Raw genomic sequence first — 26,435 nt, 5'->3', positions numbered from 1 at the left:
AAAAAGAGTAAATAGGCTACTGTGAAACTAGGGAAACATCTGTGCCTCACACTCCCAATATAATTTGCCTGCTTAGAGAATCTGGTGTTAGGTAGAAGCACATACCCACAGGGCATACTCAGGGTCACAGTCCAGCGGGTCGTGTCCAAACTGGGACAGCCCAACAGCCAGCAAGAGTGGGAAAAGTCTGGTATGTTGGTTGCCAGCCAGCAAAAAAAGAATGTGTTGGTTGAATATACTGTATTTCTGACTACTGTACATTCACATAATTCTTGAATGGAATTTGGAATTTTGTCCAGATGTTGGAGAATATGGAGTGGTGACATTTCTAAGTAATATTAGTGACCAGGACAGCCAGTTCTCAAACCATGCTCTACAAGTGAACCTATCTCAAGCTACAGGGTCCAGTCGAGACAGGCCTCAAGCTGAGTCTTCTTCTCAATTCAGTAGTAGAAGAACAGTTTCTCTGGGTTCTTGCACAGGTGTTTACCACCATAAAACATGCATCTTCCAGGTTAGATTTCTATTGGAAAGACCAAGCAAAGTCTTTCACAGAGTCTTCAAGCTCCTCTCCCTTCTCTGGTTATAGGACACTCTGCTTGGTGTAGATTTTTTTATGTTAGTGGTAGGAGATGAGGGTGGTAGTTGTAAGTATTCCAAATACAGTGGGAAACCTATCTAAAAGAAAGATCTTTCAGTATAACCTAAATGTAAGACAACTCTGGATTAGTTTCATCTCTTTAAGTTTGTTCCACAGCCTTGAATGTTTTGTCACAGGTTCTCACATGCTTCATCCTGGGTTTTTTCCAGAGGAGCTGAATTGTCTTGATAGTTCATAGATGGAGATTTGGACTAGGAATGGACATATAAAAGGCTTTGAAAATCGGAACCAAGGCTTTGAACTTGCAGTGTAAAGGGAATGGGAGCTGGTAGAGAGATCAGAGTATGGGGTGATGTGCTCAAGGTAGTTTAGCCTGTGGAGGCAGCGGAAAGCTGCATTGTGCAGAAGCAGGATCCCTTACATGTTTTCCTTTTCAGCTTCAGATACAGTGAATTCCAATAATCCAGCCTGGATGTGATAAACATATAGACCTTTGTGACCAGGTCCTCAAATGAGATGAAGGACCAATATTTCCCAGCAAGCTGGAAATTAAAAAAAAAGGCTAATCACTGATGATACCCAAACACAATGGCTCAGTAATGAGCTTATCGTGACCACAAGATTTTTCACCTCTTTGACAAATGTGGTGCATATGCCCAGTGGTTGGGAAGGACAATATATAAATTATCTCTAAGCATCATCTCCTCGTCCAACCAGCATCACATTGGTATTGCCTAGAATGACTTTGAGCCAGCTGCTCCTTCATGCAGAAGCTAGTCTCTTTAAGGCACTGCAACATGTTAGTGGTGATGGTTGCATTTGGGGAAAATGAAATATACTACCAGGGCTTTGAATTGGACTTCTAACTGGTGTTATATCCTGATTAGAAGTTCAATTCAAATAATTCACAATGTTTGAATTTATTACACATTCTGTGAGCTTGGCGTGTAAGGAAAGAGAAAAGAATGTTGGCTGCCTAACAAGCCTTCAGAAAGAAAGGCCTTGGGTCCTAGCTTGCACAATTCCTCCTTTAATACACCAAGACGAGAACAGATTCCGAAGGTACAGGGCCACAAAGCCAACCTGCCTGAACAGTGATGGATGGTGCTCATATCATCCATACAGATATGACATGCACTGAGAAAATGTAATGTGCACTGATTAACTGAGTGTTATTCATGCTTCTGGGTGTAGTTTAATTTCAGATAAGAACTGGTAATACATACAGGGAACTTCTGAAAGGTAAAGTGTTCCGGATTGCACTAAGTGTACATTGTATACCTATGCCTATCAGTTTTATTTACTTATCCTGTAGTTTTGAGTATTAGAAACAGCAATTAAATTACCTTTTAAAATTGACTTCTCAATTTATTGCCACAGTGCTGACAGACTGATCGCTTGCTGGGTAAATAAGTATTTCCTTTAGTTAAGTTTTCCTGCCAATAGTTCACTGAATTATTCTTACTTTTGAATTGTGGCTGTGTAAAAAGGAGTGACTGAGCTTTTACAAAACTCTTCAATTGGGTCTGACGCTAAAGAAAAAGCACATCACTTACGTGAAAGATCGATAAATTAACTAATTTCCTTAGATTGTGTTAAATATATGTACAAATCTAATTTCAGAAAACTGGTTTCCCCCAATTAATTTTCACTAAAGCACCAGCTCTGGCGGAATGCATGGCCACCAGCAGTGTACACACCAGAGATCCATGTTTTTTTCTTCTACACTCCAGAAAGCAGCAAGAGGTGCACCAACGGTGTTAATGCACCCAATTTGCACTACTCTCCTAGAGCATTTGCACTACTTTGGACCCATTTGCACTACTCTCCTAGGGCATCTTATTCTTAGGGTCGAGATTCCTATCTTGTTTATACGAAGAGTACTCCACAATCTAGAAGATTCATCCCATTCTCTTTGCCCCATTACTTAGCCCCCAAGAACTGCCAAGATGCAAGTTGCAATAAAGTACTCTGGGCTTCGTATCTTCTTACCCCTGACTTCTGAAATATGGCAGGACACACATAACAAGAGATTGCAAAAATAAAAAAAGACTGCCTGGAAAGCAAAGCATAAGAGACTTGACTTACGATAATTTAAGTTATGAAAAGCCGATATAATGTAAACTGATCAGTTCCCCCTATTTTACTCCATTCCACAATGAAAGATCAAGGGTTCAATGATCTTAGCAGCAAGTTAATTTAGAACCAATGAAAAAGGAAGTACTATTACATAATGTATGGTCATCCTGCAGAATTTACTGACAAAGGAAACCATTAATTCAAATGCTATGGCTGAAATTCCCCCCGCCTTCCCTTAAGGGCTGGGTAATTTTACAACCATTGACAACTGTAATAGGACAAGCTAAACTAAGAGTTATCAAATGTTATATCTCAGAATGAAATCACTTGCAGTAACTGATTCCCCATCCCACTTCAGTGGGCAACTGGCTGGGCATATATTTTGGGGGAGTGGGAAGTCACTTTCCACAGAGCATCAGATAGTGGTAACTGCTGATGTGAAGCTAGAAAACATAGTCCAATTTAATGTATGGAAAAGATGTAGAATTTGACCCTGTGAATCTGATTATCAACATCACAATTCACATTAAAAAACTAAAGATTATTTTGGGAGCATATTTTATAATTAAAAAGTTTAAGTAGCAAGTTAGAGTACATTTATCCTTGCTTGCCAACAAGGTAAAAGCACAAATTGAGTGGTGAATCTGAAAGTTAATGAGGTACTGGATAAATTTAATCCATATGTCCTTTCACTATTACATAATGGATTCATACAAGAGTAAATCAGCCCAGACATTGTAACTGGTTCTGGATTTTGTGTAAAAAAAATTTCAAGGCTTTTTTTTTTTTTTTTTTTTTTTGAGCAAGAGAGAGAGGTATGAAGACTGGGAAAAGGACAGGCTGGAGGGGGCCGAAGGGTCTATAACCCCTAGAGTACATTCCCCTCCGAATATGGAAAAGAACTTAGTTTCAACAATCCTCTGCTGTCAGCAAATATACGTGAAACCCACTGACAAAATGTGTATCGTCTACCTCTAGTGCTTGGTCCACAGAAGAGGACAACCTACTGCAGCTTTCAGTTACTGTGAGAATTGTGCCGTCATTTGAACTGTACTCTAGATCTGGAAGTTCTAACCTTTCTGTTGAAGTAGGAGGGAGTCGCTAACTCAGGTGATGAGTGCCACAGAATAGACTATGAGGAAATTCTGTATTCAGTGCACAATTTGGACTGTGTGTACTAAAGGCCCACACAAAACAATAAAACAAAATATTGAATTAAAAACTAACAATGTATGCAAACAAGGCAGCTGAATTAAGGTTGAACACTCAACCTTAATTCTGGAACTTCCCAACTTGAATGCTTGACTATGCAGCCTTAACAATGCAATAATGTAGTTTTTAAAAAATATAATCCACTATACCTGATGTTAAAAACTTTCAATGGTGGGGATTCCACAACCTCCCTTGGAAGCCTGTTCTAATACTTAACTATCCTTATAGTTAGAATTCCTTCCCTCCACCCCCCTATATCTAGCTCAAATCTCACTTGCTGCAGATTAAGCACATTACTTCTTGTCCTGCCTTCACAGTGGACATAACAATTGATCACTATCCTCTTTATAATAGCCATTAGCTTATTTCAAGACTCTCTCAGGTCCGCCTCCCACCACCCCCCAGTCATCTTTTCTCAAGACTACACACATCAGGGTTTTTTTTTTTTTGGGGGGGGGGGGGGGGGGTGTTAATCTCTTTCTTCCAGGTCAGGTTTTCTAAACCTTTTATTATTCTCCTCTGGACACTCTCCAGTTTGTCCACATCTTTCTTAAAGCATGGCACCCAAAACTGGACACAGTACTCCAAGTGAGGCCTCACCAGTGCCAAGCTGAGTGGGACAGTTACTTCCCATGTCTTATATATCATATTCCTGTTAATACACACCAGAAAGATATCAGCCTCTTTTGCAAGTGCATCACATTGACAACTCATTTGTGATCCACTATACCCCCAAATCCTTTACAGCAGTAGCAGCAGAATAATCTAGCTACTTATGTCTCATTTTGTAGTTGTGCATTTGATTTTTCCTTTCTTAAGTGTAGTACTTTGCACTTGTCTTTGTTGAATTTCATCTTGATGATTTCTGACCAGTTATCCAATTTGTCAAGGTTGTTTTGAATTCTAATTCTGTCCTCCAAACTGCTTGCAGCTCCTCCCATATTGGTGATAGCCACAAACTGTATAAGCATACTTTCCACAACGTTATCAAAGTCATTAATAAAAATACTGACTAGTACTAATTTCAGGGCAGGCCCTTGCGGGACTCCACTAGATACCATCCTCCCATTTTGACAGCAAACTATTGATAACTACTCTGAGTATGGTCTTCCAACCATTTATGCACCCAAGCTAGAGTAATATCATCTAGAACACATTTTCCTAGTTTGCTTATGAGACTGTCAGGTGGGATTGCATCAAAATCCTTATTATAATCAAGATATACTGTAGCTACACAATTGAAAGATGGGTAAGGAACTGGTTAAAGGGAAGACTATAACAGATCACACTGAAAGGTGATCTGTCACACTAGAAGGAGGTTACTAGTTGAGTTTCTCCAAGATCAGTCTTGGGACCAACCTTATTCAACATTTTCATTAATGACCTTGGCACAAAATTTGCATATGACACAAAGTTGGAGGTATTGCCATTATGGAGAAAGACGAGAAGAGCATACAAGAAGGTTTGGACAACCTTGAAAACTGGAATAAAGAGAAATGGGATGAAATTTAATAATGCGAAGTGCAAGGTCATGCACTTAGGGACCAAAGAATTTTTGCTATAAACTGGGGATGCATCAGTCAGAAGCAATAGGAGGAGAAAGACATGGGTATATTGGTCAATCGCAGGATGACAATGAGCCACCAATGTGATGTGGCCATGAAAAATGCTAATGCAATCCTAGGATGCATCAGGCAAAGTATTTCCAGTAGAGATTGGGAAATGTTACCACCATTATATAAGACACTGGTGAGACCTCATCTGTAATGCTGTATGCAATCCTCATCTCCAAAGTTTAAGAAAGATAAATTCAAACTGAAACAGCTGCAGAGAAGGGCTACTGGGATGATAAGAGGAATGGAGAACCAACCTTCAGAGAGGAGACTTAAGGAGCTTGGCTTGTTTAGCCTAGCAAAACAAAGGATGAGGGGAAATATGATAGATCTCTATAAATACATCAGAGGGATAAACACCAGGGTGGGAGAGGACTCATTTAAGTTAAGGGCCAATTTGTCACAAGAACAAATGAATATAAACTGGTCATCATCAAGTTTAGGCTTGAAATTAGAGGAAGGTTTCTAACCATCAGAGGAGTGAAATTCTGGAACAGCCTCCTCCTGCCACACACTAAATGTTCATATGAGCCCTGCTGGCACGCACTAAAAGTTCCCTTGTGCACTTTAATGTGCTCCCATTTCAGAAAGGGTAGATTACTGTACTACAGAATTTTAGTGTGTATCAGAAGGAGCTACGTGGACACTTGGTGAGAAGCAGATTTACACACAAGCTTGCCACAACTAAGTGTTTGTACAGACAAGCCCTTAGCACACCAATTCACACAACAACATCTATAACATCTAAGGTTTGAGTATTTGGTAGCTATATTTTCAATAGGTAAAAAATATCAATTTACAATAAATCAAAAGTTAAATACATATACTCACAATTGTAAAAAAAGTGTATAAAATAGACTACATAATATATTTCCATCAGCGTGAATAAGCCAGTATTGACATGAAAATATTCCAGCAATAAAGTTATATATGAAACCAAATGGCTTTTAGTCTATTTTTTGTTTTGCTGCTATGGCTACCTGCCAATTTAAAAAGATGTTCTTAAAGGACAGTTACACCCCAAGATCAGTCAATTCAGGTTTAATCCATTGTCAGTTTTCACATTATTTTACAGTCTGATACACTATATGTATGTTTACCTCCAGATCCTAATTGCTTGTAGAATCTGTATTCCAAGTGTAGCTGTGGTGCTCTGGATTTCATTGGCTCCTGGTTTAAAAAAAAAAAAAAAAAAAAAAAAAAGCATACAGAAAGGATTCAACATTTAAAATAAGACAGCTTACCTCAATTACAGTTTTTGAATTATTTACTATCCATTGTTCTAATAATCAATATATAGTTAAGACATCTTTACCAAAAAAACAGTTTTATGCTGACAATACTTAGTGAAAATGTACACAGTGAAATGAACTGGTGTTAACAGATTACAGAAGGTTAAGCATTCCCCATCCAAAACTAATTCTATATTAGATTAAAAAAAACTTGGGTTGCAAAGGCAAGCACTTGAAAGTTAGAAAACGCCAGATTTACAGTTGCCCATGAAATCTTCATTCTGACCTCTGTGTATTGAAGGAGACAGGAATCATGTAGGAAAAAAATATGTGATCACGTAATTAAGACTTATTCATATGCACAAGGAAGCACAATTAAGCTGTAGAGGTTAACTATAAATCTGACATTTCCTATCTTTTGAGTGCCTGATTCTGCAAACAAAAAATTTTACCATGTTTTTTTGGTTTGTTTGTCTGTTTAATTTTTAAATAAAGTTCTACTATGTGCAACGAACAACTCCTCATTATGCATCAGTGGGTAATGAAGCCTGAACCTTCATCATTACAGCACAGACTACTAACTCTTGATCTACAGGACCAACTACAATAGCTGATAGCAGGTAACACTGTTATCCCAGTGTGTGTGTGTGGGGGGGGGACAACAACACTCCTGGATCCAGGAGTAGCCCAGAATGACTATGCTTTGTGCTTCTCTTTCCTTCTCCTGCCACCTCCTCCATGGAAATTTGGGAAGAACATGCTCAGGCTGAGTCCCCCAGGGGCAGCAGAGGCCACCAGTGACAGGGGCTGTGCCCAGGGGGTGGAGAGCCCAGCTTGGCTTTCTTCTCCACCCAATCCCTCCATACAGCTGCTCTGGCAGCTCCCAGGTGTTCCCAATACAGCATGTGCTGCTGCAGCAGCAGCTTCTTAGCCCTTGTGTGTGTTTGGTTATTTTGGCAAGCTGTCAAAATTTTCCTGAGGAACACATGAAAGAAGGGGAATGGTGATATTTTTTTAAACAGTTTATAGCTCAGCAAAAGCTGAAAGGAAATTTCATGACAAAGAAAGCATTTCCCTAGTTCGAGGACACTCCTCCCTTTGAGTATCTAAGGTCTTCGGCAAACAATGGAAGAATGAGAGTTTCTCAAAGGAAAGCTACCAAAATCCCTTACAATTTACAATCTAAATACAGGGGTTACTACCAGCTGACTTGGTAGATCTGGGATAGTATCACATTTAGTATAAACTCAATGTAAATGAAAATGCTCTTCTATAAAAAAAATTGTGCAAAGCACAAGAAACTGATAATAGCTGTGATCCTTTAGAAGTCATCTTTCAATTATGGGTTATTCGGAGACTTCAAATAAAGCATAACACTTGATCACCGTTACCTACCTGGCATATCTAGTTAAACGATATAGAAAACTTGCCTATACTGGAGTATCACTGACTAATGTATAGTGTAATCCAGTTGTACAGAATATGGCTTTCTCCCAAATGCATGGGATTCAAATTTAGGATCACAAATACACAAGATTAAATAATATAGTTGAAATTTGCTGTGGTAATAGAAGTTTTTATAAACTATGCAATTCTGCTATAACTAGTATCATATAATGCAATATTAATGCCCCATGAACTGTTATGTGGTATCTTCCTCCTATAAGGGTAAGGAGGTATGTGTGTCTGATCTGCTCAAAAACTCAGTACAGAACTGCATTTTCATTGGGGAAAGGAATTCACTTAAATAAAGTGCATGTACCTACTTATCAAACTACAGAGAGTATTTAGAGATTGGTCTCAAAATAAATGGGTGTGTTCCAATTCAATGGTGGATAATTGCTGGGGTAGAACAGTTCTGGGAAACCACCAGAATGGAATGCATTTTCCAAGTGCAAAGCAGCCAAGCAAACCAATCTGAAAGTTCTATACCAACTGAAAATTCCCTTAGTCAAGAGGAAGTCTCAGTGCATTTTACACCATTATCTGATGGATGATTTGAGGGATTAATTATCCATCAAATAATGTGTAACATAATATTCTACCAGTTGAAGACTTGCTTTAATACTGGAAAAAAATTGGATAACGTATTTGATGAACAATGTTCAACTATCTCTGCTTCATACACTAAATGCAATTCCTACCGTAGTTCATTTCACATAACAAGTGGTTCCAGTGAGAGAGGACAACACAGAATTATCTACAGCAGGGGTCTCAAATACGCGGCCCGCAGAGTTATTGGCTGCGGCCCGCCAAGCTCCCCCCGAGTTATTTGCTGCAGCCCGCCAAGCTCCCCGCCGCCCTCCCAAGTTATTTCCTGCGGCCACCAAGATCCCCTCACCCACCGCCCCCCCACCCGTCCTGCATCCCCACTCCTCTGCCTACCTCCAGGCGCTTCCCGCCGCCGAGGGATGGGGGAGGAGCAGGGAGCTACGCACTCAGGGGAGGAGGCAGAGAAGAGGCAGGGCAGGGGCAGGGATTTGGGGAAGGGACTTTGGAGAAGGGGTTGGAATGGGGGCAGGGAAGGGGTGGGACCTCATGGAAGGGGTGGAGTGGGTGGGGGTTAGGGGCAGCGGGGTGGGGGTGTCCGTGATGTGGCCCTTGGGCCAATGTACTAGTCCTCATGTGGCCCTCGTGGTCATTTGAGTTTGAGATCCCTAATCTACAGAGTGTATTTTGTTTCCATAGGTAACAATTTTGAGAACACACACAGTTGGCTGTGTGATATCACTGGCAAGATACAAGAGCACAGTTAAAGATAATCTCGCCTTGTCCTTGAACTTTGAATTTAAATATTGTAAAGAAGGTTCTTCTTTACTATCTAAACTCCATCTTAATAAAATTTGCACTAATAGTCTAAAAGCAATAAAGAACAATTTTGACTACATACAAGAATGCTTAAGTAAGAAATCAAGCACCAGATTTAAAAGCAGAAAAATGTGATTTGTTTTATGAGCAGTTCAAGACATCCTGCGCCAAGACCTAGAACTATACATTACTCCTTTCCCTTCCCTCAGATGTCCTACCCAATATCACCCCACCCCTGCTCCAAACGCCATTTGTCACCTCAAAATGGCAGCCAGCAGCATGGCACTGCTACAGTCTCTCCCTCACCCCATCCCACAGCAGATTCAAATAAGGAAAACATTCTTTTGTGAAAAATGCAAAAGTTTATTGAAGCACTGATTACAAGAAAAGAAGCATTCTTTTTTCATGAGATAGACATCAACAGTGCATGCCCAAAACTATAAAGAGTACAGCTCCCCTGTAAAAGCCCGGTAATATGCATTCTTACAGATGGGTAACTGTGAATGCTTCAAACAATCATTGCAGAACCTTATTTACTCTGTACTTTCAACATGTCTTCAAGTAAGAAAGCAAAATCTAAGGCTAAGAAATTGTTCACTTTTTGTTCAGAGACTAAGGAATAGATGTGTAGCCTTCCCCAATGTTATAGTTTGCAACTCCTTTCCACTCCAGCAACACTTCTAGGGGACCATCTTAGTGAATACCTTCACAGTGTATCTCCCTGGTCTGCCCTTTGCCTTTTTGAATATGATCATTCTCTGCATCCTAGTCACCTGCCTCAGTGCAATATCATCCAGAATCTGGTGATGTAGAGGGAATTATTATGCAGCTTGTTTGTTATGCACATTCTCCCTGCTAACCCCTCCAACATCAAATAAGCACCTCCAAGGTACAGCAAAACTGCAAAGCAAGACCACTACCACAATTCCCAATCCCAACCTCTTTTCCCTTCCCTGCACTCTTACCCTCAATCCTCCACGACACAACAGCAAAGCCACACCGCGTAATTTTTTTATTAAAGCTAATGTTAAAAATTATATAATATATAGGTTGAAAAAAGTGTGTCTGTACAACTGGATATACAGGGAGTCGCATCTTACGCGGGGGTTAGGTTCTGAAGTCAGCGCATAAGGCAAAAATTGCATATAGTCAAATGCTCATTGAGTGGAATGGCAGGCAGAATCGCTCGCACTACAGGTACAGTATTTGTTTGTATTAAATTGTACAGTATTAAATTGTTATTTTTCTCTTCTTTTTTTGTTTTGCCGAGAGCGTATAGTTAAAATCGTGTAAGTTAAATGCGCCTATGATGTGACTCCACTGTAATGCTTAGATCATTCACAAATACAAAGTTTGTTTTTAAAGTCATAAGCTACATATAATGCATAATCATCAATAACCCAAATGTAGGTGAATGAATTAAAGAATACAGTTTAGATATTTAGCATTCATGCATTCAGGTACATTACTCATGAAAAAAGTTATACAGAGAGTTGGTGGCGGAAAGCAAAATATAGCAATGAGTGAAGATTATCCATCAGTAATTGAGAATTTAGGAAAGAAAATTTCCCTCCATTTAGAGAGGAAAAAAAACAAAACAAAACACAGTCTATCGGGAAAGCATTTGAGTTACTTTCCCGGCTGCGCTTCTCATCAGCACTCCAGCTCATCCCTCCTGGTATTGCCAATGATATTGGTGATATGTTCTATGTAGCTGTCCCTTGACCACTTGATGGTGTCCGACACCATGAGTTGCCGCATCAGCAGAGCATAGCGGCGATCGACTCCACATTCACATTCTCCACATTCTCTCAGCACTCGCTCATTACCGGGGTCCCATGCACTCAGGGCTCCAACAATCAGCACGTGAATTTGGATTTCATAGTCCCAGCTCTCAGGGTGTCGGCCAGAGGGGCATATTTTTCCAGCTTTTGAGACTGGGAGTCGTGGAAAGCCGGGGTCCTGTTTTCAAAGGGTAATGTGACATCCACCATGATGTTTTTCTTCCAGTTCTTGTTGGTTATGACAATCGCAGTTGGCTGTCGGTTCCGAGAACGGTGGAGTTCACGGCGACTTTCCCTATGGACGTGAGGTAGTGTCTCGTTGGCATAGCTGCACTTCCTGTATCACTTGTCCTGATTCCTGTGGTGGACGGCTCTGTTCAGCGAGACACAGTTAAGCCAGGCCTGGTGGATGAACCTCCAGTAGGCAAATCAGGTGAAGCTGCCCCCAGAGATGAAGTGGTTGCTGGTGTCCCACTTGCATGTCACCTCAAAGGCCTTGCCCTGGGGTCTGGCTTCTGTTTCAGGTTTTCCACTTATTGGCAGCAGATGGTATCCTTCAGGGTCCTCTCCTGCATGATTCTAGCTCTTGGAGTGATGATGGTGCACTCTGTGTTCTTCACCACTGGCACCAGGACTCCCAGCTCCCAATGCACACACTGTTTACTATCTCAGAGGTTCCCCCAAGACTTGGAAGAATCTCAGGGAGGTAAAGCCAGAAATGCATACAATTGCTATCACAGCCTCTCTAGAATATGAATACTCCTCCCTTCTCATTTTTTAAATACCCCAAGCTACAGCACCTGCACTGGCCAGACCCTCAAAGAGGCGGCCCTTGTCAATGGCTCAGTGGCTGGCAAACCTGAGGGGAAGAAAACTGAAAATTCATGACGAAATGTTCATAGATATCATTCCCCCCCCCCCCCCCCCCCCCCAAAAAAAAAAAAAAAAAGAGAACAGAAAAGAGATGGAGGCAGTATCTGAGGACAGAAAGTGAATCTGACAAGGAGCTTTCCAGGGAGTTCACTGTAGTGGCAAAGGACAGCATGGCAGTTGCACTGCCATGGCAGATGGCAGAGGCAACTCCTGGAGAAGATAGGAAGCCAAAAGGCCCTGTTGTAGTGCATGTTAATATTAGGGCAGCAGGCAATACAATACTGCAAACCAGCATCTAGCCAAGTTACATAGGCCACGGACAACACTGGCTACTGGGAACAACTCTTCCCCACTATACTCCCATAGAACTGCTCCCAGAAGCCAGTCCCCTCCCGGACACCAGCTCAAGACACAAAGAACAGGGCACTGGCACCCCCTTTTTTGAGCCCTCTATCACCCCAGGTAACTTTTGAGCCTCAGCACTCCACTTCAGAAGAAGCAGAGCCAAGCTGTTTACTCGGCTATGACTTTAAGTGCCCCTGCTACTTGTATTGTTCCCTGCATTGAACTGCTGCACTTCACTGTTTTGTTTCACTGCTGATTTAATGAAAAGGTTATTTGTCATTAGATAATTGTTACGTAATACATTTATTAAACAACCTGACAAATAAAATTTTAAAGGAATCAACAGTGCATTTTACACAAAAAATAATTACATTTGCACTAATTCATCAGGGTTTGCAACCACATGCATGCAAACACACAAGGTGCAATGGGAACTGCCGCAACACTGCATTTTCAACTCCCATAAAACAATACAATACAGCTTTGCAATTGCAGGCTTGAGGTTCAAAATAAGAGCAATCCCTGACAATATCACCCTCGCTATTTGCATTTTGTCCTGGACACTTCGCTAGCTGCTTAAGTGGCTGAGCAAATCTCTGCATCGCTGCCTCCCACCCATTGATAAGGTTTTCTCCCTTACACTCACAAATACTATGGAAAATACAACATTTGGGATTTTTTTTTCTGCTGCTTCTAGTCTATTCCACAAACAAAGCCATCTCCCTTTCCAACAGCCAGATGCATTCTCATCTGTCTTTCTGCAACTATTGAGACAGTAGTTAACAGTTCCTACCTTCTAAGCAGCCAAGTCAAAATGATCTGGACAAACTAGAGAAATGGTCTGAAGTAAACAGAATGAAATTAAATAAAGACAAATGCAAAGTACTCCACTTAGGAAGAAACAATCAATTGTACAAATATAAAATGGGAAATGACTGCCTAAGAAGGCGTACTGCTGATAGGGATGTAGGTGTTATAGTGGATCACACGCTAAATATGAGTCAACGATGTAACACTGTTGTAAAAGAAGCAAATATTATTCTGGGATGCATTAGCAAGAATGTTGTAAGCAAGATTTGAGAAGTAATTATTCCACTCTACGCCACACTAAGGCATCAGCTGGAGTACTGCGTCCAGTTCTGGATGCCACATAACAAAAATTATTAAAGGTCTAGAAAATAATAAACTGAGTAAAGATTGAAAAAACTGGGTTTGTTAGTTTGCAGAAGAGAAGACTGAAAGGAGACATGATACCAGTTTTCAAGTACATAAAAGGTTGTTATAAGGAGGATTGTGAAAAAATCTTGATCTCTAAGGATAGGACAAGAAGCAATGAGCTTAAATTGCAGCAAGGAAGATTTAGGTTGGAAAAACTTCCTAATTGTCAGGGCAATTAAGCAGTGGAACAACTTGCCTAGAGAGGTTGTGGAATCTCTGTCATTGGAGGTGTTTAAGAACAGATTAGACAAACATATCAGGAATGGTCTAGTTATTATGTACTCCTGCCTTGAGTGCAGGGGACTGGACTGGACGATCTCTTGAGATCTCTTGCAGTCCTATGCTTCTATGAATGGCTTCACTAATCAGGGGAAGTAGAGGATGAGCCTTGTCTCCCAGGATAAAACTGGAGAAAATGTCCACACTATTCCCAGGGGCAGGGAGTATTATTTCTATTAATTTAAATACACCTAAATTTCAAAAGATCTTAACACTGTGAACTCTTCCAGACCACCCTCAAGTTATGTCTATAAACTTGCAATGGCAGTCTACAAGCCCTTGGAGCACCATGGAGAAATACCCCTTTCTATTTATGAATTCTGAGCCGTGACTTGGGGAGGGGAAGAGGAGGCAAAGAGGCACATGGGTCCCCATCAGTTGTCCCAATACAATCTGAGAATCACATGAGTACAAAAATCAATAACCTCCTAAGCATTATCAAGCTTTATAACCAAGGGGAGCAGTACCTTTTCCATGGCATCACACACCTGCCTGACAATGGCCCCAACGGGTATGAAGCTTGTCCACATGTATGGGGCACTGCAAGTTGGTACACTGCTGCTGTAGCTGCAGGGTCAGTTCAGCACATCTCTCCAAAAAGGTTGGCTTCCCCATCCAGAAATTCTTTCACCAATGCTGGTCATCCCAGGTCTGCAGAACAATCATTTCCCACCAATCCATGCTGGTTTTCCAAGCCCAGAAGTAGTGCCGCATGCTGTGAAGCGGCTCCAGGAACTGGTCCTCTACTCAGTTGCTCAGTGTCTTCCCTGTTCACTTCCTTGTTCTGCCACCACTGGAGATCCTCCTGCTGCTGGAGCAGCTGCTGCCACATTGTCTGCTTGATAGTGTGTCAGGCAAAATTCAAAACTGAATTCATCCAGCTTTGAGTGTTAAAATACAGCCCAAGCAGGCTATGCGTATATCAAGGTTGCCAGCATACCGGCGCCAAGCATTTTTGGGCCCAAGCTGCCCCACAGCAATTCAAAAATGGTGCTACCAACCCTTAAAAAAGGCAGGGGCGGAGACAAATGAATCACAGGATTTTTAAAAAATAATCAGAACCAGCCCTGCTATGCATCCCACAAAACACAGTGAGAAAAATCCCAGAATGCACACTGCTCAACAGCAAAGCAAAGGAGCACTTTTACAGAGTGCCATACCCGCAGTTCGCAGCAAATCACTGCTGAGTGTACACAGTGATGAGTGTTGACAGAGGCTATAGTGCCTTGGGTGAAAGCTATTACCGCAGCTTCTGTAAAGTGCGTTACCTGACAGCAAAAAGCAATGAATTAAACCCCTCATGCAGACAAGCCCTTAAAATGTGGTTTGGGAAAGAATATCATGGTCATAAGCACATCACATCTGATATGAAAATTATAAGCATTCATTAGTAAATTACATCAACTATCTCACATTCTACAGATATCTCAGTAATTAAAAGGCAGCTACCTGTTCACAATGAGAAGCAAGAATAGCAATGATGACAGACAAGATAAACTGAAAAGTTGGGGGTGGAGTTAATTGGAAAAATAGTCAACTGGGATCTCCACTACTGCTCTCCTGCTGGACAGAAGCAGAATTTCTGGAGCTTTCCTCTGAGGTCACATTTTTCAATCCTCTACTGCTACTGCAAGAAAGAGGAATCCACCTGGTATGATTGGTGGACAGATTCCTAAAATAGAAGTCAGTCTGGTTCACCTATGAAACTAGTGACAACAGTTGAAACTAGTATAATTCTGTGGTAATACACGCAAGTAGACTTGGTTGCATATAAATAAACCATTATTTGAAAGTAAATTTCTAACCAAATTCACATCTTAAATATTGAGAAAAGTCAGTCTGAATACAAAAAATATTAACTTACCAGCTTAATTGCCACATATTCATTTGTGTACAAATTTTTTCCTTAAAGAAAGAAAAAAATAAGAATGTCAGACTCTGCCAGTTGTTGCTTTTAAAGACACAGCATTGAAAGAAATCCCTTTTCCCAAAAACTACATCCACATTAAACATTAATGAGACTCCACTATGGCTATTTGCTTCAGCAACTAAACACACTACTTGCCAAAGAGTTTATTGACAAAGTAATACTCAGGCTTCTGACCAGGCTAAATAGCACCTATGTTGTGCTTTCATTGCACTGAAGTAACACATGACCTCAACACATGACCAAAGAATGAATGGCAATTTACCCAACAGGTTGACAAAAGGGTGATTTCAACAATTAAACTGAAATATTCCTTTAACTTAATACATAATTGATTTTGAAGTGTATTTTATCAAAGATAAATTTGCAGTGTCAATATTGGCAGACCCCAAGTAAAGCAGAAACAGCTATAAAACTTACTCATTAACACAACTAACAAGATTTGCTACTGTTTATTTTGAATCCAAAATTCCAGGCCTATCTCTGTTAAATACATGACTGAATAGATACAATCACAGGGGGGAAAAAACAATTAATGTTTTCAACACAGTAAGAAAATATTTAATTGCTAGTGAAATACAGAAAATTAATGAAACAAGTAAGCCTGTCTGAAGAACACATCTCTGTTATGCACACCTAGATTAAGGAAATCAAATGCTGTTATAATTTTAAATCAGATTTAAGCATTTTGATTACAATTTAATATGGATTTTTTTTTCAAATAAGAAAACTGGAAAGAAAAATCAATGCAAACAAATTGAACAAACAACATGCACTGTTCAAACAGAAAGCTCAAAAAGAAGTTAACTGCAAGAAAGGGTACATTTGTGCTCTACTAACTCCCATTTTCAGTGATTTGTAACTCAGTGGAAGTTTAGATTTTTTTAAAGCCAGCTTTCCTCTTGCTATTTCTTTAAAAATATATTTAATTAAGCTGCTAAACTTTAGTGGTATAGATTTAAAGAACTGAATTTAATGGTTTTAATACTGTATTATCAAGAGAATGAATTTCACACAGAACATGCCCTGAAGAGCATCAAAAGCTGTAAATTTTGCTGAGATACAATATGGATCACTGACCAATTGTACAGAAAGCACTGCAGGATTCCAAGGCTATTCTGTGGCCCTCAGTGACTTTACCTTGTTAGTTAGCACCAGTTCCTAACATCTTTGTTGCTATTTGGGAAAGGAAAGTTAGAAACTGAACAGACAGGAGGAAAGTAAAAACTCTGAGATGGAGTGAAGAGGTGGTGAGAGAAAAAAAAGAGTCTGAAAAATTGGTATTAAAAGTGGAACAGAGGGGTGCATTTGATTACTGTTCATTTCATGGAAAAACGTGCTTGAAGAAAAAGTCCACAGCCATGATACTGAGACAGTAAAATTTACTAGTGCAAATAATTTCAGATTTGGGGTTTGTTTTAAAAGATGAATATCAGCCAATTGCAACCCTTGTAAACTAACAAGGGTTGCAGTTTTGTCATGAAAAATTTTAACAGAGTTAAGATAAAAGAGGGTAAAAGCTCATTGTTAACACATAAAACAACCTTTGCCAATATTTTAGGTTTACTGGGGAGGAGTTAGCTATTTTAAAGATACCCTCAATTTGAAAAATCGCATTTCAAATCAGGAAAATTTCGTACTAACTATTAATACAACAACTTGGATGGTTATTATGGCGAAAAGACCACAGAATTATTTCACTTTTTTCAGTTTTACTTCATATACAAAATGCAGTAAGATGCACATTTTCACTATTTTGTTGACTGTCAGTACTGAATTTTTTAATTCTCCACTAAAAATGTTTTGACAACTAATTATAGGGTGTTCTATCAGAAAACTGACTCAAATTAAATTTAAAAATTCAAGTCTATTGTGTCATTATAAAATATATTGAACTTATAAAAGGCATCAGATTTGACAGGTCTGGAGAGTTAATTCCTCTCTTTAGGCACATGATGTACCATCGGTTACATTCTGATAAGTACTGCTCACAGAGTGCAGCTGATGGGGTTTTTTAGTTTCAATCTCATACTCATCTATGTCTAAAATCAGCAGATTATCCACTGCTAACTTTGCATGTTACCCACACTTGCAAGTTGAGCTGCTGAGACAGAAGTTGACTTCTCTATTACCTTCAGCTGCTTTCGCACTTAGGAAATCCCAATCACCACAAGCAGCAAAGTAAAAACTTACAAGTTCTGAATCTATTTCTCCCTGCTTTCATTCTACTTTCTAGGAAAACCAAAACCTTGTAAAAATATATCAAAACAGATACACAATAATAAATATACATTTACATGTCAGATAACAGGTTCCTATAGGCTATGCCAAATTTCACAGAATTTATTTCTCATTTCTGTGTTTATCAGAAAAGGAAAAGAGACCAGATAAAAATAAATTCTGTTATGAAATGTCTGAAAAAAAATAAACTTCCTGAATTTCTTATGGTTGTCTTAACAAATGGTATTTAAGAGAATTAATACACTGGTTTAATTTAGTTCATACTATGTCTGAAATCCATTGGAAAAAAATCTAGCAAAAAGAGAAGTTAAGGATAGAGTTATAGCCTAAATTCTGAACTTCATAGGTACGAGGACAAATTTAGACTCTCAATATTATTTTATCAGTTTTATTACAGCCACAAATGATTAGAACGCAACTAAACACATAGTGTTTCCTGATGAGAGTGCGAAAAAGGAAGGGGAAAAAACAGTAACATATCTGAATTGCAGTTAAGTCACTGGATAATCTAGACGTTTATAAGCTCTTAGTATGAATAAGCACATTGAAAAATGAAAACATTGAGAAAAATGCACTCTTGGACTTAAACCAGTGCTCAGAGTAACGTGCTTTACAAGGGTTGAATATTGTCAGAGAAGCTATCCTCCTCATGACAAAAGTTAAACTGTGGTCCCCTATTCTGCCCTGCAGTGATTTTTCATAGATTGTCTGTATTCCATGGTACTCTTCAGAAAATAAGGTGGCCTGAACATCAACCCATCTCAAAACAGATGCAAGTGTCAAACAGAGTGCATTTTTGTGTCACGGCTGAGCACAAAATGGTTTTTTTTTTTTTTTTTTTTTTTTTTTAATACTAGTATTGCACTAACTGCATAGGCAAACTCAATCTGAGATACCTAGAACACAAAGGCTACTGTACATAACTGAACTATTTTACTTAGCTAGATTTTAAAAATACCCATTAGTGTACCTAAGGCAAATAAAATAACTTTTAAACATTGCAAACCTTTATAATGTTCACCTCAACTATTTAATATAAGTGCTTAAATATACAAGATGTCTATTTTACATAAGCGTAGATCTCTGTTTATTCTTCCCTTGGGTCAGAAAGTTTTGAATTTAACTTAGTCTGAAACAAAAGTGTTCACATGCTCAGCATAGTAATACTGTAGACAAAGTAATGACTTCAATTGACATACTAAACCAAATTATATACTTGTTTTATACACACACACACACCCTGCACATTAAAAACTAGGTGATTCTGTAAGAAAAAATATTTCAAAAGGTGTGATAAACAAGATGTTCTCTGCAATACTAAAAAAATTGAGGAATAGGAAAAATAGTATATATGGAAGGTAAACATATTGTGAATTTCTAGTTTGCATGTACATCTTGAATTAGATAGAGTGGAATAAGGAATACCAGTCTTACCTAATCGTAGTTCTCCAAAATTACCACATCCAATTTTTTTGCCAACTCTAAAGTTAGGTCCAACCATTAACACTCCAGAGTTCGAAGAGCCAGTGCCACGTGGATTGTGACCTGATCGTCCACTAGGCCGTGCCATTCTATCATCTGGTTTGTCCTTGTCTTTCTTTTTACCATCCATATCAAGTTTACGGTACTCCACTTTGAATTTTTTTTTTTTTTTTTTTAAACAAGACAAGCAAACTCAAACGGGATAATGTGAGAATGGAAACATCACTAGTTAAGTGCTCCAGCTGGTTAATCAGTCACTAAATTGTAGTTGGTAAGTAGTCAATGGCTGCATATTCATCCCATTCGCAAAATAGTTTTCCTTGGTAGTCTTTGAAGCAAAATATATACTCAGTGTGTATCCTACCAGCAGGATTTACAGAGACTCTGTAAATGAAAAAGAAAATTAAACAAAGTATACATATTTGGAACAAGATATCTTCCTATAGTGTTACATGATTAAAGTATAATAAATAGAACTTTAAAATATATCCTTGTCGCACAACATTACCACAGTGACTAATTTTTGCCCTCAGATTCATATATGAAACTCCCACTGATTTCAATGGGAGTTGTGCAGAAAAATCTGAAAGCAGAATTTTAATACAGATTGTTAAGTAATACATTGCTTTTTGCAAAAACATATCCAGCCTGAACTATCTAGTGTACAAACTTGATACTGTAATTTAAAGAATGTCCATAAAATCTCAAAATCAGTTATGCCAGTTTTGAACGGGGAAGAAATTTACTTATTTCTCAAAAGTTATAAGCAACTGATAGCACTTCAGGCAAACACCATATACACTCATTCTCTGAAGCTGATAAACTCATTCAAGTTAAAAGGAAAAAGAAAAAAGATTCAAAACTACACATTTCTTTTCCTTTTTCTGAATGGTAAGACACATTAAGCATCAAAAATAAGATAACGCTTAACAAAGAGTGCCAAGTACTTTTAATATGTTGTTCTCCATTATTTCTAGTATCGTCTGCTTTGAAAATAAAACCTATTTCCTTACCAGCTTTATCTTTTATTATTAATTATTATTATTAAAGGAATAGTTTTGTCATCACACACTTTTTTGGTTCAATTCACTTCATTGCTTAGGCACTATTTGAACAAGAATTTCATCAAAAGGGATATTATGTGTTAGTGTACTGCTGCCATAAGTCCAGTAGAAGGATCAAAAAAGGACTTTATTTAGGCCCTACATGAATGGCAACTATTGTTTGCTATTTGAATCACTTGATAAACATCATTTAAAAACCCCAAAGTTCAGATGACATTTACCCATCACATTCCAACAATCTTAGAGATGGTCAAATTCTGGTCCCAAGACTATTTAACAATATCCTTTGACATATATTCTATTTTAAATGTTAGAATTACCTGGAAGTTAAACTCAAGATGTCTCTTTTTAAAGCAAAAATTTATGCCTATCACATTCTAAAACACATTGGTTTTGGAATATTGTTCTTTGTTTAACTTACCTCATTTTCAAACACCATTTTAGCAGAACAGATGTCACATTTTTCATCTGCTTCTGGCATATACAAAAAGTAATACTATATTCTGTTGCACTAAATCAACATGACAACTATCATGATGCTACAAAATCAAAGTGCAAGTACAGAAAGAAAGAGCCAAGTTGCCGTTCCCTGCCTAGAAGGTACAAGAGTGCAAGGGAGAATGCCCTCCCGACTGTTGACCTCTGCCCATAAAATCATGGTTGTTTCTGATATGATCTTAACTGGTGGCTTTAAGCACTAATCAATCAGCAATTGGGCTGACCACGTCAACTGAGAGAGAAGTACATAATCCGTGGACAGCTTGGGGAAGATACCAGATAACCTAACTCTCAAGAGTACCTTTGAAGATATAAAAGGCATCCTCTGGGAACAGGAATAAAACAAAGGCCTATTTCCAATCTGCTTGTCTAAAACATTAGATACTCAGAGTGGGTCTCTGCTTCATTCAGAAAAGCCCAAAAGGATTTGGACAACTGTTCATGCCACCATAGAGGCATAAGGTCATTTTGGGTCAGCATTTAAGTATAGTCTGCAAGGTTATTCCTGTTCATGTCTTTTGCCACAGGTTGTCTGGAGCAACTGTTGGAGGTCTAAGATAACAGAGTTTTATTTTTGAGGGGTGGAGTGAAGCAAAGGAGGAACTGGCAGAACATGATTCGTTTATCACCAGCTTCAACCACATCTCACTATAGAAACTGAGAAATGCCTCAAACACAATCAACAAATTCAATCCAACACCCCCACTAGATAGGCTGTGTAAACTCTATTGCCTAAACAAAGTATGTGCCAAGCACTTGTCATAGACAAAGGAAAGAATGATTACTTACCCTACAGTAAACTGTGGTTCTTTGAGATATTTTAGTCACTGTGGGCACGCAATTGCCTCACGCCACGGAGCTCAATCTTTTGCACAGCCATGTCCGTCAGGATTATGCAAACACCTGTGCCTCCTCATGCTCCCAGGCACAAGCATAAAGGGTGGAGTGGCCACAACCATCCCTCAGTTTCCTCATAATTCAAAGTCAATGTTAGCTGAGGACTCCAAAAGTGGGTCTGGAGGGTTACAATATCCACACTAACTACATCTCCATCTCCAAGAACCACAGTTACTGTAGGGTAAGTAACCATTCTCTTCTTCAAACATGTGTCAGTGTGGGTCCCACTGTAGATGACTGGCAAGCAGTGTCCTCTTCAGTATGGCAGTAATGTGGAGTAGCAGCTGATTCAGAGACCTGAGCACTGTTCTCCCAAATCTAGCATCAGATCTAGCAGCCAAGTCCAGTGCTTTACAAGTGTCAGCAGATTTCTCCATGTCACAGCCCTGCAGATTTTGGAAACAGACTGAGGAGGTTGCTTGGACTCTGGTTGAATAAGCTTTGATCATCAATAAGGGTGGTACCTCTCAAGTGTTACCATCCCTGAATCTGAGGTGGCATATGTATTTGTTGAGTCTCCTCAGATATAGAATAAGACAAAGTGCCCCTTTCTTCTCTGGAAGAGGAAACAATTGGAGAAGAAATCCTTGCCCTCTATTGAGAATCTTCTTCAATTCCTCCAAGATTGAGCTACAAGGCTACTTTTTGTAAAAGGCTCTCATGAGAAGGATTCTTAAAAAGGGATGGGGGGGCCAGTAGGGTTTAGGGGTATGGAAAGGCATTGGATGGCGTAGCCATAGGTAACAATGTCTAGTACCCGTTTGTTAGCCAAAATCTCTGCCCAAGTCCAATAGAAGAAGAGGAAAGAGTTTCCAAAAAGTCAACTGTAGGATCCTGGTCTTAGCATGGTTCCTGACAGTCACAGGAAACCTACTGAGTCTGAAATTGAATTGGGTGTACATGGATGACTGACACCTTTCTAGAGTATCATGGTCACTGCCTCCAGGATGGTTAGTCTGAATAACGAGTCTGGGGGAAAAATAGTGTTCTCTGCCTCTGAGGGGACTATTACCATCCCCTTAAACAGCATATCTTTGGTGGTCACCTGGACCTTCTTAGGGATGTATCACACCTGTAGCCAAGATGCCCAGACCATCAAGATAGCATGGCAGACCAGAGTTTAAACCCCCAAGACTTAGCGTCTGCCTTTAATGATTGTACTACTTTGCCTTGCCGTACAGGAGGTTTCCCCGTTTTCTCTCTTCTATTACTTTTTTTTTTTTTTGGGGGGGGGGGGGGGGGGGGGTTGAACATTCAACTAAAAAGAAGTACAGAAGTGCAGAGTATTTCTTCAGACAAAATTGGAGCTTGGACAAACACCTGTGAGTCAAGCACAGCCCAGGTTCTGTCCCACTACCACAAGAAAAACAGAGGTTCTCAAACTTTTGTACTGGTGACCCCTTTTCACATAGCAAGTCTCTGAGTGCGACCCTCCCTTATACACTAAAAATACTTTTTGATATATTTAACACCATTATAAATGCTGGCGGCAAAGTGGGGCTTGGGGTGAAGGGTGACAGCCAGCAACCCCTTGCAGGGTCCCAACCCCCAGTTTGAGAACCCCTGAGTAAGAAGGTATTGAAGAAGGGTGCAGCCACTCTGCAATTTATGCTTTCACACTGGAGCATTAAAGGACAAACTATGCAAAAGATTCTGAGCTCATGTGTATGAGGCACATACACATCTGCAGTGGGATCCATACAGAAACACACAAACTCTGATACATGATAGTCATGGAACCTTCACACACACACAAAATAGATCTGTTTGAATATATCAAAGTAATTTTAAAATGTATTTCTTGATACTGGAGTGCCTACCTCAATCATCAGCTGTGCTTTGCACATAGCATTATTAATCCAGAGAGACAGATTTTGCAGCTGAGTAGCATGGACAGGGCATGAAAAGTGAGCAGAGATGTGTGGGGAGCACGACTGGCACATGAGATAGTGGAGGACAGGGCCATGGGGACTCCAGTGGCTGTGTTAAAGACAATGGGAGTATAGATGAAGCCAGTAAGTAACATTTCCAAGACTAAGGTGAGAAATTCATTTTAACTATTGTGACAGACCCAGTCCAGTGGGGTACGGGAGTCTGGTAGAGGGCAAATATACTGGTCACTGGATGAGTAGTTTTCTGTTCCTTGAGTGACCAGAGCAGGGGCTGCACTAGAGTAATCAGGAACCTGCTAGAACCAGTTAAGGCAGGCAGGCTAATTTAGGACACCTGGAGCCAATTAAGAAGAAGCTGCTAGAATCAATTAAGGCAGGCTAATCAGGGCACCTGGGTTTTAAAAAGGAGCTCACTTCAGTTTGTGGTGTGAGTGTGAGGAGCTGGGAGCAAGAGGCGCAAGGAGCTGAGAGTGAGAGGGTGTGCTGCTGGAGGACTGAGGAGCACAAGCGTTATCAGACACCAGGACGAAGGTCTTGTGGTGAGAATAAGGAAGGTGTTTGGAGGAGGCCATGGGGAAGTAGCCCAGGCAGTTGTAGCTGTCATGCAGCTGTTACAGGAGGCACAATAGGCAGCTGCAGTCCACAGGGCCCTGGGCTGGAACCCAGAATAGAGGGCAGGCCCGGGTTCCCCGCCCCCAAACCTCACAATTGACCTGGACTGTGAGTTCTTCCAGAGGAAGGTCTCTGGGCTGTTTACCAACCCACATGGTGAATCTCTGAGGAAAGAAAATCCGCCGATAAGCGCAGGACCCACCAAGATAGAGGAGGAACTTTGTCATACTATTTAATTAAGGCTTTTTAACAGGGTGCATATTTGTATGAAGAGCCTTAATCCTGAACATCTGCTTCATAGCTAGACATGTGTAGCCACCACCAACAGCAATATTTTCTCTCTTTCAGTGGAACAGGTTCTGGATTCTAGTCTTTGAGGCTAGCAGGGATGTACAGAATGAACCTGCTCTGGGGATGAATCAGGGTTTTGTTGTGATGGGGAGTCTCATTTGTAGGAACCCTGGCTTTATTTGTTGCAGAAGCTGGCAAGTATGTACTGATTTAGGCGGAGGACTGCAGGAAGAAAAAGGACGGCCATTCAATGATGCCCTGGAGAACTGCATTCTAACCCTGCTTGTGTCAGAGAGTTCCTATGTGATGCTAGTCAAGTCATTCAAATCAAAATTTTCACAGGTAATCACTAACTGTGAGTTCTATATTTTCTAGGTGCTTCACTTGAGACACAGGGGTCTGATTTTCAGAAGTGCTGAGCACTCAGAGGTAAACGAAGTTAACAGGAACTATGCTTTGAACATTGGAAGAGTTTCATAATACTAACACTCTGAAAAATGAGGTCCTAGTCTCAAATTGGCTACGCAAAATGAGTGGATTCTTTTGACTGCCATCTCCGTGCCTCAGTTTCCCCATCTGTAAAATGGGGATAGTACCTTTCCCCCCCTCTTCTCACAAGGTGACTGCGAAAATAAATTAATATTTGTGAAACAGTCACAAACTCTAATGAGTATAACAGAAAAGCCCATGAGGAAATTAATAATTCTGTCTTCAGAGCAATAAATAAGGCCTAGGGCCATACATTGAAGAATTAGGAAAAACAGAATATTTAATAGCTGCTTATTAAATGAGTACCATCCATCCAGTGCACTGAATGTGGTATGGTCCTGTGGACAAAACAGTATATCATGTAATCAGAGACTATGTCATAATACACGTGCACCAAGGGACTGAACTGAAGTTGCACTGGCAACCTCTATTCCGGAATTTCCTAACTTTTGAGTGCCTAACTTTGCAACCTCAATAATGGTTTTAATGCAGGAGTTCCCCCCACACACACCCATAATTGTATACAGATGAGTAATGTGTGGAACTAAATATGGACACCTCTCTAACCGGAGTTTTACATCAGTGCCACATAATTTAATGGGGTCAAGTACAAACTGAGTGGGACGGAGCCTGGAAACGGAGCATAATGCTTTGCCCACTGAGAGTTAAGGAAAAGTTATCAAAATAATGCCTCAGCTTCACAATTAATGACTATCTAACCTAACGTATAATAGTGTAAGAATAGTATGAACTTAGCTCAAACTAAACTGAAATCTTGTTAAAAAGTTATTATTGAATAAGTAGTATTACATATTTTAACTATAATTTTCTAAACTAGAGTCAAAATATATCAAGATAAGCTTCTAAGAATGGTACAGTGATGTTCTTTGTACAATAAAGGCCACTCAACCTGAGAATCGGCTACATTTACAAGTTTTCTGCGGTTGCCTAGAAGCCTATATCCCGTTTTCAAAAGTGACTTAGGCATTTTTGAAGAT

The 26,435-nt window shown here is 39.8% G+C and overlaps 1 protein-coding gene across 5 annotated transcripts in view; it reads right to left on the bottom strand.

Annotated features, from left to right (window-relative positions):
- The window catches only part of CSNK1G3 (casein kinase 1 gamma 3), a 130,111-nt gene that overhangs the window by 83,235 nt on the left and 20,441 nt on the right, over positions 1–26,435 (bottom strand). For all 5 annotated transcript variants that reach the window (XR_004646057.1, XR_004646058.1, XM_034773103.1 and 2 more), the window contains exons 3-5: positions 19,647–20,078; positions 15,909–15,949; positions 6,606–6,675 (exon numbers count right to left, since the gene is read on the bottom strand). Coding sequence is in view for 3 of the 5 variants with exons in the window: in XM_034773103.1 (XP_034628994.1) it covers positions 6,606–6,675; positions 15,909–15,949; positions 19,647–19,824 (289 nt within the window). In the remaining 2 variants the exon portion in view is untranslated. The remainder of the gene's footprint in view (positions 1–6,605; positions 6,676–15,908; positions 15,950–19,646; positions 20,079–26,435) is intronic.

This window comes from Trachemys scripta, chromosome 6 (genome assembly GCF_013100865.1).
Source record: "Trachemys scripta elegans isolate TJP31775 chromosome 6, CAS_Tse_1.0, whole genome shotgun sequence".
NCBI lineage: Eukaryota > Metazoa > Chordata > Testudines > Emydidae > Trachemys > Trachemys scripta.
The sequence above is the reverse complement of the archived record's forward strand: the minus strand, read 5'-3'. Positions and strand labels throughout refer to the sequence as shown.